The sequence below is a fragment of the Lytechinus variegatus genome, chromosome 1 (genome assembly GCF_018143015.1).
Source record: "Lytechinus variegatus isolate NC3 chromosome 1, Lvar_3.0, whole genome shotgun sequence".
Taxonomy (NCBI): domain Eukaryota; kingdom Metazoa; phylum Echinodermata; class Echinoidea; order Temnopleuroida; family Toxopneustidae; genus Lytechinus; species Lytechinus variegatus.
Window position 1 is genome coordinate 42211510 of NC_054740.1, and position 16323 is coordinate 42227832.

The window sequence follows — 16323 nt, forward strand, 5'->3', positions numbered from 1 at the left end:
GATGCTAGAAGATCCCTCAGAGTGAAGACGGCTAGTTGGGGGCGTATGGGGCAATTTTGGAAAATCCATATTTTGCTCAATGTTTTGGCCCATTTGGCCAGGGCGGCGGGTGGGGATCCTCTTTTTTGTATATTGACCAATTTGGAAATATACCATTCAGTCCCTGAGGAGTTTTTTTTCCATATAGGTCAATATACAAAAAAAATGCACTGAGGGGTCTTTTTCCAAATGGGTCAATATAGGCCTACAATAGAAAAACAGAGGATCCATTCCATATAGATTTTGGTGTGTGTCTTTGCAAGGACCGTCTTTCGTGTCGCCCATCTTTTATGATGCGCCATGTGATACGCATTTTAAATAAATCATCTCCAAACATATTTCATTCGTCCTTTAAAATTAACAAAATATTTGTTTATAAAATGATATGATATATCATGAAATTGTATAAAATTTGATTTAAAAGCAAGCTAACAAATCTTATTCTTTATCATAAATTTCAGAAACACCCCGCTTACAGCGTATCATAAAAGATGGGCGACACGAAAGACGGTCCTTGGATGGAAAGACCCAGGGCCTATATATATATAGGCACCGTTTTACTGATCTGATTGCCGTCGATAAAGCCTGAGGCGTATTTTCGGAGTGACTGTACAATTGAGAATGCGTGAAGATGCCCAAATGCTGTGTTCCTATCTGCCCAAATCACACGGATCGTGCGGTTGTACCTGGAAGATCATGGCATAGGTAAATTTTACATTTTAAACCATGACTATCGAGTTTACTGTTACCAATTAACAGTTACAGCTGCACTACCATGCATGATTGATAGATCCATGTCATGTGCCGTAGTCCCATATATTATATAATATTGTGTTGTACGGTATGCATGGTATGTATAGTCATGTATTGTATCACCGGACACTATCATATTTCCGGACGCGCATATTACTGCGTACGAAATCAATTTCGTACAGTAAGACTTCCGCAGTTCAATTTTACAGATCAATTCAAAGAACAAGTTTGCGAAAAACAAGGAGAAAAAATCCAACTTTTACCTTATTTTTCTTTAAAAATTAAAATGACAGAAAATGCCTAAAATATCATTCATATAACATAGTTTTGCATTAACAAATGATTCAATTGATCTATTTTCTGATGGCAATAGGGACCTAATTTCGGGCCTGATTCGCCGAATTTCAATCTCGTCCGCTCCATCGATCAGATCGTCGACGGCTAGTTCTCAATACAAGGTATGTACTCCGGCCGTCCGTGCGCGAGGTAGATAGAGAGCCGTCAACGATCGTCTGTGCATCGATAGAACTTGACTGAGGGTCACGATATGTGAACGAGCATTAATACTGGAAAGTGCCATATTGAACACGCGATCAAAATTTTTTTTCAAAAATTAAATTCGTTAGCAAACACCAATTTATTACAAAGATCTGCTCAAAATCGATATAAGAAAGCAAACAAAACTTAGAATTTACTCATGAGATGATATATCATGAAAAAAATCACACCAACTCTTTCTTACATCTTATAATCAAGAATATTTTTACCCGTCCGGCGCCCGTCCGGAATTATGATGTAATTTGTCACGCACGAAAATAATTGTTTTGCGGAGGGGTATGCGGCAAGTGCAGTGCAAAGAAAACGGTTGGAAAATATAAAATATTTTCTTCATATTCATAATTTTCAGAATATTTGGAATAGCAAGGTATAATTTTTCTTCATTGTATTTCCTCTAGTTGTCATTTTTAAAGCACTGAAATAAAGGTGTCCGGCAATTGGATACACTGCCATACTCTTGAGAGCCGAGTTCCGGCCCGCAAAGCGGACCGGAGGCGCCCACGACTCGTCCGTGGAATACGAGGCAGACATGGGTAATCTCCAAAACAATAGGGTAGAATTGGGTTGCAATAGTAATCCTAATAAAAGGGGGAAAAATGAATTGAATTATGCACTTACCGGTCTTATCTTCAATGACTTCATCACTGGGCACAAACTGGAGACACACACATATCGCATTTTATCAGCAATCTATGAATCCATGGTTGGTTGGAAGATTTTCAAAAGAAATCTATTAATTGTTTGTGATGCGAAAGGGTGCAAAGTTTCTCACTGAACGGTGACTTATTTTGACCACACGTTTTCCCATTGACACAGTAAAAACTGACTGAGACACTTTTTTAAACGACAAAAATAGTCTTTCTCTTTTCTCTCCTGCACTCATTCAATGAACAAGGTTATAATATAACCTTGTTCTCAGTTATATCTCCATGTGTGGCAAAATAAGGGTGGCAATGTTTGGCTTATTTTCTCTTTTTCTTTGGGGCAAATGCTTGATTTTTTTACACTGACAGTTTCCATTACACCTATTATTCATACAACTTGGCTCTTATTTAAATTTGATTCTTTAAATCATTTTTTTCTTGATTAAAAATAGAGATCAAAAAATGAAAATTTTCTTGCCATATTACTTTCCACCAATAGAGGGCGTACACAAATATATGCCCAAAATTCAAGTTTTTGAGCGCTCTGGTGAATGAAAAAATTATTCCCAAGTTACTAATTAAAAATAAATTGCAACTGTATGGAAATTAGTAATTTTGGTCACAAAAGTGATATTTTAATGATTTTTTTAAAGTGTGTGCTCTGTACAACATTGGCATACCATAGTCCTACCTCTAGATTCCCCACAGGCAGGGTGGTAGCAGTAAACAAGTGCTCTCCTGTGGCTGTAGGCCCCTAGTTGAAGTTGATGAAACAAATCAAAAACACTAGGCCCTAAATGAAACAGAATTAACCAACACCATTTAACTGTTTAATTACTCCCCCTGATTGAGTGACTTTTTGAGTCCCTTTCCCATGTAAAACTTGTTACAGTAAAACATTTCCAGAGGAGAGGACTCGTACTCGGCCCGGGACTCTGATAACGAGTAATAGCAATTTCCCATAGGAGGGGACTCGGATAACAAGTAATAGCATATTGTTATCCGAGTCCCTTCTTATGGGAAATTGGCAGTCTCAACACGGAAAGAGGACTCAGACCACAAGGAGTAATAAGACAGTTAAATAGTGTTTTTAAAGTGATTTTCATTGATTTTAATGATTCTTATCGAAAATATTCATTCATCATCTCTATCAAACTGTTTATAAGTGGCAGAGTAGTTTTGAAGAGGAGGGAATTGAGAGGTAGATGAATATCAACGGGTTAATTGCCATTTTTTTGTCTCACCTGCATATAGCAGAGTGAGACTATTAATAGGCGCCACTTTTCCGACGGCGGCGGCTGCAGCGGCGTCAACTTCAAATCTTAACCTGAGGTTAAGTTTTTGAAATGACATCATAACTTAGAAAGTATATGGACCTAGTTCATAAAACTTGGCTATTAGGTTAATCAAGTATTACTGAACATCCTATTAGAGTTTCATGTCACATGACCAAGGTCAAAGGTCATTTAGGGTCAATGAACTTAGACCATGTTGGGGGAATCAACATCAAAATATTAACCTGAGGTTAAGTTTTTGAAATGTCATCATAACTTAGAAAATATATGGACCTAGTTCATTAAACTTGGACACAAGGTCAATCATGTATCACCAAACATCCTGCTTGAGTTTCAAGTCACATGACCAAGGTCAAAGGTCATTTAGGGTCAATGAAATTTGGCCGATTGGGGGTATCTGTTGAATTACAATCGAAAGTTTTTTATCTGATTCATGAAACTTGGACATAAGAGTAATCAAGTATCACTGAATATCCTGTGCAAGTTTCAGGTCACAGGATCAAGGTCAAAGGTCATGTGAGGTCAATGAATTTTGGCCACATTGGGGGTATTTGTTGAATTATCATCCTATCTCTGTAAGTGTATTGGTCTAGTTCATAAAACGGGGAAATAAGAGTAACCAAGTATCACTGAACATCTTGTGCGAGTCATAGTAGTTTTCAAAGTCAGCAATGCTGCTACATGTTGAATCGCGTGATGCAGGTGAGACGGCCAGAGGCATTCCACTTGTTTTGTTTTTAGGAGAGGGGACTTGGATCACGAGGAGAAGACAGTGAAATAGTGTTTTTAATGTGATTTTCATTAATTTTAATGATTCTTGTTATCGAAAACATTCATTTATCATCTCTAGGAAACTGTCTTAAAGTGGCCGAGTGGTTTTGAAGAGGAGGGAATTGAGAGATAGATGAATATGAACGGGTTAATTGCCGTATTGTGTTTTTATGAGAGGGGACTTGGATCACGAGTAATAGCAGAGATGCCAACCCTCCCGATTTCATCAGGAGGCTCCCGAAAATTCATCCCAACTCCCGCCCTTACGATTACCATCCTTATCCTCCCGAAATTACAATTTTTTTGCATTGATCAAATTGGATTGGAAGTACATGTATCGTCTGCTAACTTTAGCATGTATTAACTCCATTACGTTCGCTGTTACTAAATTCTGTGTGAAAGGCAGACAAATAAGGAGCAGCGAAAAGCTGGTGCATGTGATATGCCCAACAGGAATCCACTGTGCATGCACCAGGCCGGTAGGCCCAGCTAGCTTCATGAGGCATGTGCGCTCGCGGCCGCTGGATTTGTCGAGTCGTGCGGTGGAATATCGGTGTGTGATTTCGGCGTATTGATGGGTTGATTTTGACACGAAATGGTGGAAAATCAACAAAAGAAGACCAAGAAATGGGCTCAGAAGTATAAGACTGAATACAGTCTCCAGTACCCATGTATTCGGAAGTCGGAAAGAGAGATTTACCATGCATTTTGCACAATTTGCAGCGTGGACATTTCAGTTGAGCATGGACGTCGTGATGATAATTCAGAAGCACTTTGGAAGCAAACGGCATACGGACATTGCGAAGACAAGATCTTCGAGCTCCACTTAGTACCCTGTTGACTTATTTCACCAAGCAAGGGACCAACTGGCGCACATAATTTGGTGTCGGTTGCAAATCCTCCCTAATTCTGATTTCCAAAAGTTGGCATCTCTGGTAATAGTACTCCTCGTTATCCAAGCCCCCTCCTATGGGAAATTTGACATTTTTAACACGGCGAGGGGACTTGGATCACAAGGAGTAGACAGTTAAATAGTGTTTTTAATGTGATTTTCATTAATTTAAATCATTCTTATTATCAAAAATATTCATTTATCATTTCTAGGAAACTGTCTAAAAGTGGCATAGTGGTTTTGAAGAGGAGGGAAGTGAGGGTTAGATGAATATCAAGGGTTACCAGTAATTGCCGTTTTACTTGGGGACTTGGATCACAAGGAGTAATAAGAATAATGTTTTTAATGCTATCCTTTTGATTTTAATAATTATTATTATCGAAAATATCCATCTGTGCTGTGCTGGAAAACCGTTCTGAAAAAGTGTGACCTAACTTTGCAGACCAAAGTTTTTGTGGAGATTTAAAGTTAAACAAAAACTCAAGCTCAAAAGGTGAGATATTTATATCAGATTGACGACAAAATGCTATAGAATCAGCCGGTACCACATTGAACTCACATATTTGATGATATCGTGATGATTGTTTAGAATATCAGAATTCTTCGGAACGTGTCATGGTAGTTTTAACTGTGTCTAAATTTGTAATTCATTTATGCCTGATTCTTTGATTATTTCATAAAATATTGGCGCCAATTTATGCAAAACTTTCAAAAAGGTGATTGTAGATTATCATTGCTGATGATAGCACTACTTTCTAAAAAATATTTTCAAGAGACAAAATTTTTTTTTTTAAATAGTAAAATCGGTAGTACAAGCGTTTGTTCGTTTGTCAACAAATGGTATACCGAAGTCTATACAATGAAAAGATGGGATATTTTACCTACTTCACCTAACGCTTTGCATCGATTTGTGTTTTTAATCTAAGTGCCTAGTCTTTCTCTTGTAGTGTCTTAGATATAAATATAACTCGTGCACCCTCTTTGGGCGAAAAAATTCCTATAACCAAAGTGAATTTCAACCCTCGTCAACTTTTTTTGCAAATTTTTTTTTAATTTTGCACACAAAGCGAGAGAGGAACAGAAAGAAGTAGGGAAAGTATATCCTTCTGTGAGTTTCATAGAAAAAATAGCATGTTTCTTCCAGGTCATAGAATTTTTTTTTAATTGTAATAAGACATAAGCCCATGAAAGTGTTGCATGTGCTGTGCCTGTGATTTTCATGTGCATTGCACATGTAATGTTTCAATGGGTGAACCATACGTTGCATTAAATCTGACTACCAAAATACAAGCATTTAAATGATAATGCAGTTCTTGTATAGTGCATATTTCATGTACATAACGTCCCTGTGGCTTTGCGCCTTCAAAGGACTTTGATAATTATTATTACTCTGGCTTTAGCCCCACAGCCTTTTACAGTGCAAAGGCATTTCAAGGATTATTTTCCTGCCAAGTACCAATCCACCTCACCTGGGCTGAGTGCAGCACAATTTGGATGAATTTCTTGCCGCAGGAAATTGCGCCTCTGTTTCAAAGTCAGAAGACTAGTCCACTGGGCCATAACACTCCAAATTTATATGCTTTTTATTTCTTTTCAGACTGCCCTTACGTAAACCTGATTTGCTGAGTGTATGGCTTTCGCAGATCGGAAGAGAAAAAAATTGGATACCCACGGTTAGTAAAGTCATCTGCTCGGATCACTTTGAGGAAAGATGCTTTGACAGAACGGGGCAAACGACAAGGCTCCGGGAAAATGTAGTTCCAACAATTTTCAAGTGCGGTAGTTACCGAGCATCATCAGCAGTAGCACCTTCTGCAGGTCCCCAGTCTGAAGAAAAACAGTCTGAGAAGAAAATACAATCCAAGGAGGAAAAACAATCTGAGGATGAAGAGCAATCTATGGAGAAAAAACAAACTAAGGAGGAAAGGCAAAGTATGAAGGAAAAGCCAGCTAAGGAGGAAAGGCATACTAGAAATAAGAAGGTAATTCATTATTTGTTTTTTTTTAGGGGGGGCAACTCTCTCTGGGGGCCATTCCACATGAAAAAAAACATGGCATCCCTAAAAAAAGAGAGAGAAGATACATATTAACCCTAAATAGACTGGGCTTTTTCGACGCCTAAGAAGACGGGGGGGGGGGGGCTGATTCAGCCCTCCCCTTTTGATCTCGGCCGTCGACCGCTCGATCGTGACGAAAATTGGCATGGACGTTACCCATGGCATTATCTACAAAACTATAATATCAAATTCTGCAAAAAATCTCAGTGCTCATTAATTATGCTAATTTATGCGTAAAATCATAAGTTTGCTTTAATTAATAGAATGCCCCTAAAATGCTAATTTTTGTTTCACTTAATCTAAATAGGCATCTGATCAAATTTTTTTTTTTTTTAATTCAACATCACATTTATTCATATGCTGCAGTTGGAGGTCACATGGTAAGGTCATTTCAGTTCAACGTTGAAGTTTACATGCAAGACTCTCTTATGACACCTAACTCCGCAACTATAAGTCACTTTTCAACAAAGCTTGGATGGTAGATGTACTTGGGGACCTGCATATTAGGCTGCAGTCGGAGGTCACATTGTAAGGTCAAAAATCATTTCAGGCCAACATTAAAGTTAACATGCAAGGCTCTTATGACAATTGTTATTCCATCCCAGTCATTTCACAATGAAGTTTTGATACAATTCTGTTGCGTGCCCTCGCAAATCACAATATTTCTGGTTATTTTCATAAGTGGGCGAGACACAAAATCGCTATTTGCCTTGTTTTTGGTTGTCAACATTCCATTCAGCTTGAAACCCTCCCCCCTTTAAAGAATACTGCGTATGCTACTGATGGTCATTCTTTCATACCTCATGGCTCATAATATGTCGGAATTAAGATCTATATTTAGAGCCTCCCTCCATTTTTGTCTCACCTGCATAGCAGAGTGAGACTATAGGCGCCACTTTTCCGACGGCCGCGGCGTCAACATCAAATCTTAACCTAAGGTTAAGTTTTTGAAATGTCATCATAACTTAGAAAATATATGGACCTAGTTCATGAAACTTGGACATAAGGTCAATCAAGTATCACTGATTATCCCGCATGAGTTTCACGTCACATGACCAAGGTCAAAGGTCATTTACGGTTAATGAACTTTGGCCGAGTTGGGGGTATCTGTTATATTGCCATCATAACTCTGAATGTTTGTGGATCTGATTCATGACACTTGGACTTAATAGTAATCAAGTATCACTGAACATCCTGTGCAAGTTTCAGGTCACATGATCAAAGTCAAAGGTCATTTAGGGTCAATGAACTTTGGCTAAATTTGGGGTATTTGTTAAATTACCATCATAACTATGAAAGTATGTTGGTCTAGTTCATTAAACGTGGACATAAGAGTAATCAAGTATCTCTGAACATGCTGTGCACATTTTAGGTCACATGACCAAGGTCAGAGGTCAATAAAATTTGGCGATAATGGGGGTATCTGTTGAATTACCATCATAACTTTGAAAGTTTATGGATCTGACTCATGAAACTTGGACATAAGAGTAATCAGGTATCACTGAACATCCTGTGCAAGTTTCAGGTCTCATGATCAAGGTCATATGTCATGTTATAGGTCAATGAACTTTGGCCACGTTGAGGGTATTTTTTGAATTACCATCCTATCTCTGTAAGTGTATTGGTCTAGTTCATAAAACGTGGACATAAGAGTAACCAAGTATTACTGAACATCTTGTGTGAGTTAGAGTAGTTTTCAAAGTCAGCACTGCTCCTATATTGAATCGCGTGATGCAGGTGAGACCGCCAGAGGCATTCCACTTGTTAATACTTTCTCCTGAAGTTATTCACTCAGCAGTCATATTCTTGAATTTATTTCTAGTTACCACTGTCATGTTTTTTCCCCATTCTTATACTCACAGAAAAAAGAGATGATTGTGAAACTTCCTGTCAGAGCAAGAGGAAGAACCAGGAAGAAGCGGAAAGCTCCACCTACACCAGATAGTGAAGCAGACTGTACATCACATGACCATGACTACATTGGAAAAGACATAGCTGGTCAAAGTCTGCCGCCATCGTATAGGGATGATAGACGCCTTCCACCTAGAAGACGTAGATATGAACGACCTCCCACCTTGTTGCAAGCGCTAAACCTGTTGGGCAGCGGGACATTTTTTTCACGTTCTACCGGTCAAGACAATGCGCCAAGTGATGAGGAAGATAGCAACCTAAGTAGTGCTGTTGCTGGGGAACCTGAAGCAGGCAGCACTGAAAGGTCAGAGCTTCCGCAATGTGCAAGTCAAGCTCGTACAGAGTACAGTCCCCGAAGCAAGAAACAGGATGGAAGAGTGAAGCGTTCTAAACCTGTGGAAGATAAGGTGCAGCCAGTCCAGGTTGGCAAAACTGGGACATTGTCCAATAGTGAACTCCCAGATGAAGACACCAATATGGTGACATTACCTGATGGACAAGGCTTTATCAAAGATGGTTTCTTCCACTCTAAACATCCATCGCTGACTCCCGACCCCATCGCCATTGGTGAAAGAAGAAGGATGGTAAAAAGCAAAGAACACGATCACTCCTACAGTATCGCCGATAACCCTGTAGTGCTGAAGCACCGGATGGATGCTAGCTGTGCTAAGTTGACCGACCTTCAGAAGCGGTTGAAGACCAACCAGCAACGCAATAGGAGATTAGAGGGAAGAGTAAAGACACTGAGCAAGGAGGTTGAGGGACTCAGGCACAAAGATGTTGTCATGAAGGAAACCCTAAAGTTTCTGGAATCTCTCGATTATAGACCAGCACCTGACACGTGATGATGATAAACGCAGATGGGTATTGGTTCATTTTCTTTTGAAATTTGTTTATTATTCTCTGTGATAAAATCCATTCACCGTATGAAAAGCACATTGCATTCTAAAGGGGATAAAATAGAGAATATTAAGGGAAAGATCAATAAGGTGTTTGCCAAAATTAAAAAAAAAAACATTAAATATGTATTAAGTTTTACTTTTGAAACATCATGGGCAAGCTGCTCTAATGTACTGTGAATGAATAATATGAAATGCATTTTTATCTAGAAACCTATGCATTATCAGACAAAATTATAAGTGTATTTGGTACAACTGTTATTCCGTTCTTCAAAAAGAAACGTACATTACATGTACATGCATGTGTAAAACAGTCAACTCTGCATACATGTATGTTGACCTTTCAAGTTGAATATTTTGAGATCAGGGCCCCGTCTTACAAAGAGTTGCATTGATCTGATCAAACTCAACTATAGAAAGCCAGCTACATCCACATCTAACAATACATGTTTGTTCCAAAAAAAATTTTAGGTATGTTGTTTATTCATAAATTCATTGAATTCTTGACAATTTGGTGTGTTTGCATTTGTTCACAAAGGACATTTTGCAAATTTCCTGTATAAAAAATTATGACACCGATGGATTTCCATAGAGTTGCGATTGATTGGATCAAGCGTAACTCTTTGTTAGACGGAGCCCAGATTTTTTAAGCCACGATATTTACCTTTATTTAAGTAAAACATCTCTATGTTGTCCCAAGAGATTTGACTCGATTTTGTCTCAATATGGTAATAACAAATGCAACATATATTAACCCTTCAGTTAGGGAGGGGTCATATTGAAACCCCCCCCCCTACCTTGACAAACTATGTAACTTCACTGTTGTCTGACTCCTTTCGACCAAGCTGCTTGCTTTTAACTTTCTGGTCTTGTAGATCTCTCCCTACAGAGATTATTTCCGCGATGCCCTGGTATGCCATTTAAGAGAAGATAATGCAACATTATGAAATTGAGCATGACCCCTAATCGCTCCAAAACATGGTTTTATGTACAAAGTCAATACAGATGGAGTTTTCTCAGTTGAAATTATAATAATGCTTCTAAAAGGTTCTGCAGTATATTCGACAAAAAAAACAAACAAAGAAAAACAAAAGGTCCAAACACAAAGAAATGTATAAGAAATTTGTGAAACAATAAAATATATAAAAAACTGGTTTTGAAATTAAAATTTTATTATGACCCAATTTTGTTAGGAATGCTACAAAGAACATTTATACTAAAAATTAGCATTCTAGTAGTTTTATTAAGTGAAAAGTATGATTTATGCATAAAAGCCATAAATGAGCATAAATTCATATTGAAAATTTATGAAGATTAACCATGCATCCCTGTAGATTACATCACACATCTACTACTGTGTCAATATCTGCAGTGGCTAAGACATCCCCCCCCCCCCCCGGCTGGGGTTCAGATTTAAAAAAACAATTATGTCAAATGAGGAATCAATAAAAAGGAGCAACCAGCCTTATGTCTTTGACCTCCCTACATAGAAATAGTGTGGAACAGTTACACAGAATATCAATAAGCAAAACCTACACTGTATGGTCAGTGACGTCACACAATGCATCTTAATAGATTCATGAAACTGGATATGATGAGACTGATTTTATTTAACCTTGGTTAAAAAGCTGAAAAAGGTCAAAGACTGATTTCCATTGGGGCTGTGTAGAACATGGTACAATTGAAATAATAAACATTAAATTGGTGTTTAATGAACAGTATAAAATCAACCATTATGTTAACATGAACATATGAATCAATAGAATATTATAAAGGGATCGTAGAGAGATGAGGAAGAGGCAGACAAGAAGAAGAAGAAGGAGAGATGAGGAGAAGAAGAAGATTCCGTTTACAAAGACATCAACAATACAAAATGAAATATGGTTGCGTATCTATCACAATAATCAAGACCAACTTCTGACAGAACAGAATGTGAAAGGTTAAGTAACAGACGGCAAATGGAAATTATTGTAGATAAAACTACAGAAATATACCGGGTTTAACAAAAAAATAAGATATGTTGTCTTTTGATTGTGGCGATTCAAACTTGACTCAGACAAATAATTTGAACAATTGAACAGTGGTACATAAATAGGTTTATTAATGTAAACATAAAACAAAAACTATTGTCCTTGCATGAATATTTGTCAACCTTCTATTAATTTGTTTCTTTGATTTTTCTGATTATGTTAAAGGAAACCAAAACCCAAGAAGAGAAGTAATCTTATTGGAAAGAGTAAAATGAGAGGAACAATTTAAAAAAAGTTTCATCAAAATTGGTTATGAAATAAGCAAGTTGTGGGAGTTTGAAAACTCTTGTTTTACTTTCTATGGGCATCCTCAAATTGGCAAACGTGCTTCAAAATTGGTGATTTTATGGACAACTCTCCATTTGTTTTATACACAGGTTTTCATATTTTCCTCATTATCTTTCAAATTGCATCTTGCCTCCTGAGCACAACATATGTCATGGGAAAATATAATCCACAACATACATGTCAAGGTCAGGAGGAGATAATGTGAAATATGTAAAATAAAGGGGAAAATCTGAAAATATGTGTACAAAACAAATGGAGAGTTGTCCACAAAATCAGCCATTTTGAAACACGTTTGCCAATTTGAGGATCCACATAGTAAGTACAACAAGACTTTTTAATCGTCCATAACTTGCTTATTTCATAACCGATTTTGATGAAACTTTTTTTACATTGTTCCTCTCATTTTACTCTTTCCAAAAGATTGCTTCACTTCTTGGGTTTTGGTTTTCTTTAAATCCAACTGGTTTGTTTAGAAAAAGTTGACAAGCAAGAAAAAGCATGAAGAGGCCTTTTGTCACAAAATAAAGGACAAGTCCACCCAAACAAAAGTTGATTTGAATTAAAAGAGAAAAATCCAACAAACATAACACTGAAAATTTCATCAAAATAGGATGTAAAATAAAGTTATGACATCTTAAAGTTTCGCTTATTTTCACAAAACATTTACATGTATATGCACTTCCTGGTCGGTATGCGAATGAGGAGACTGATGACGTCATCCACTCACTATTTGTTTTGTATTTTATTACATGAAATATTCAAATTTTCTCGTTGTCAAGTGAAACAACGATTAATTCCTTCCTGAACATGTGGAATTAGCATTGTTTAATAGTATATGATTTAGTCAACTTGGTCTTCATTGTCAAGTCTGTAGAAAATGAAATATTGTAGAATTCAAACAATAATAAACAAAAGAAATAGTGAGTGATGGACATCATCGACTGACTCATTTGAATGACACTGAGTTGTGCATATCACTGTTTACTGAAAAATAAGCGAAACTTTAAAATGCCATAACTTTACATCTGATTTTGATGAAATTTTCAGCGTTATGCTAGTTTGATTTTTTCTCTATTTAATTCAAATCAACATTTTTCTGGGGTGGACTTTACCTTTAACAAGTAAAAAAAAAATCACTTCCGAATATTAAAGGGTTCCCTTTTCCCCCACTTCCCAGGGTCATGAGAGGAAAGGGAGGGAGGGAGGGGTGGTGTTAAAGTTCAAGAGTTGCTTTGATAAAATTCATTGAAATGTTTTTCCTAAAAAGTTATCTCTTCTATTGCATTTAAATGCTGTATTGTATATGTGTTTCTATTTGTTTTGTTTTTCTCTCATTTTACTTTTGATTTGTTATTTCCTGTTGCATTATTTTTTCATTAAATATCTCCAAAATGATTTCGTTTTTATTTTCTGTTCTCCCTGTGCGAGTATTTCATGTATTTGAAATATTTGTCTGAGGCCTATTTTATAAAGACTCACAATTAAGTACAGTAACTTTGCCATTGTTGTAACTACCATGGAAAACTTCATTGCAATTGGCTGCCAGTCTGCTGGGCAAACCCTTCAATTGAGTAAAGGGTCTGAATTGCAGCCTGCTCATGCCTTGTGTACTGAATGTGAAGGCCCTCTCGCTGAAGTGTTGTATGTGCTAGTCTTTGCGTGGAGACACACTTGTTGATCCAATTTTCAATCAGGGTTTGTGCCTGCAGACTAATTGGCTGCTGAGCCCTATTACCATGGTAGTTACCAGGTATTGTGACATAGTAGATGTAACTCTGTATATGAAGGTGCCCCTTATGTTGTCTGTTTTTTCCATACTGGACAAATTTAATGATATCTGATAGGAATGGGTGGCGCCATGAAATTTGATAGAGAGGGGTAGTGGGTAGCCAGAGTTGGTTTGATTTTTGTCTCGATTGAATTACAGCCCAATATAGACTTAACCAAAAATACCTCTTGTTATGCTCTACAATTTTTTTCATCTATTTCTCCCTTTCCCTGTTTTACCATGCTCATAGTAATAGGGGGACGGTGCCCCCTAGTGCCCCAGTTCATTAATTAATTGACTGATTGTATGGTAAATTGACTGAATCAATAGCACCATTATTGAATTGTGTTAATGATTCATTGGATGAGTTTTTATAGGATAATTGATTGCGTGGTTGGTTGATCGATTGAATGATCGGTTGATTGATTGATTGATTGAGTGAGTGACTGAGTGAATGAGGTGAGTGAGTGAGTGAATGAGGTGAGTGAGTGAACGAGGTGAGTGAGTGAGTGAATGAGGTGAGTGAGTGAGTGAATGAGGTGAGTGAGTTAGTGAATGAGTGAGTGAGTGATTGATTGAGTGAGTGAATGAGGTGAGTGAGTGAGTAACTGACTGATTTGATTGGTTGATGGGATGGATGATTGATTAGATGATATTGATTGAATTAATAATAGCATGATTGAATTGTTGTATTTGCTGAGTATAAATATAAGTAAAATTACAATCGATAGGATTAATTGTCGATTGATTTGATTGGATTATTGATTTATTAATGGATAGAAAGATTAATGGATGCATGATTGAGGAATGACAAGAGTGGATGATGGATTGAGGACACAATTGATAGATTATCTGATTGATATGATGATTTGTTCATTGATTGATAGATAGAATCATTGATTTATTAAATGAAAACCTATTTAATGAATTGTTGACTGATTTGTTGGTTCATTTATTATTGAACGGTTAACAGATTGATTAGGTAATTGATTAATTGGCTGATATGAAATGAGTATATAGCATTCATTCATTGATGGAGTGTATGTTAATGGATTTTATGTTTTCTGCCATTTTTCTTTCATCAATAAACAGTTGTATTTGATTTACAAAGCAGTGCGTACATAAGGGAGGGCCTTGGGGCCTATGACCCCTAACTTTTTCACCACCAATATAAAGGAGGGGGGGGGGAAGGAAAATGGTAAAATAAGATGTTATTGTCTAAATGTTACTTGAAAATCTGTTACAAAATTAGATTTTTTGTGTGAAAAATGTCAAATTTTTCGCTGGCAGCATTTTTTTTTTTTGGGGGGGGGTCCAGTGTGGCATATCTGGCCTCTCAAAAATTTGGGCTCATTACATCACTTTTAAGAATAATAGATATTTTCATTAGTCGACACAAAAGTAACCATGAGCACATTTTCTTGTTAAACTGCAGTGTCGGAATAAAATGTTCAAATATGTGACTTACACTAAAGAGTTTCCGGTAAAAATGCAACTTACTGCTTCAACCTATCTGGAGGAAATGACCATATGCGAGATTGTTTTTTCCTTGGGGGGTGGAGCAAGATACATTTTTTTATTAAAATAAACTTGAAAGCGAAGGAGCGAAGCGACCGAGCTGGTCAGGGAGCACTTTTTATATTGTAATGTGAAATTCAAGGATTCCGTGCATATTTTGCGAACATTTTCAATAAAAATTGTAGGTTTTTAATATTTATGGGAGGCTGCCCCCTCCCCGGTGCGTGTGGCCGCGCTTGAGGACTAGAATTCAAAATTACTTGTAATAGCCTATGTAACAGCTAGGCAACCAAAAAACGATCAATTGCCGCCCCCTCAGTATGTAAGTTGTGTTTACTTGTTTGATGATTTTGATGTGGTATCGGGTCTCAAATATTTGACTCGGTTGGCCACTACGAGGGAATTTCATCTGATATGGTATCATTAGCTAATTTCCAATAGCTAGCTGACATCACGATATATGTTGCCATTATTTGATTGAAGATCCTAATGTCTTATCTTGTCACAAATTACCATTGCGCTTAAGAATCATTCACTTAAAATTTAACCAGAATGTCTGAATTAAAAAAGCAAATCGTCAAGACATTCATTGGGATTCCAATAGATTTAGGAAACATGAAACAGTATTACACTCAATATAACTTAGCATGGTAAAACATAATGCTTTTGTTCCTTTAGACCTAATGGTGAACGGGGACTGGGCAATACGTATGAAAAACATCCGTTCCTCTTCACGAATGAAGATTAGAATGACTGTGAAATTATTGTATGCCCATCATACACATACTTGTAATCTCTTAATCTTTCAACAATAAAAAAAAAAACAAACGATTTATCAACCCACTCAGTAAGTAAGTGGCGCCAATTATGGATTCGCGCACAATAATGTAGCAGAAAACA

The 16323-nt window shown here is 37.0% G+C and overlaps 1 protein-coding gene across 1 annotated transcript; it reads left to right on the top strand.

The window, feature by feature from the left end:
- Window positions 1–600: 600 nt before the first annotated feature.
- On the top strand, window positions 601–10879 carry LOC121414375. Its single transcript, XM_041607535.1, has 3 exons — window positions 601–744; window positions 6550–6934; window positions 8872–10879. The coding sequence occupies exons 1-3, from the start codon at window positions 671–673 to the stop codon at window positions 9763–9765; spliced, it is 1353 nt and encodes a 450-aa protein (XP_041463469.1). The 5' UTR covers window positions 601–670; the 3' UTR covers window positions 9766–10879.
- The last annotated feature ends 5444 nt before the right edge of the window (window positions 10880–16323 follow it).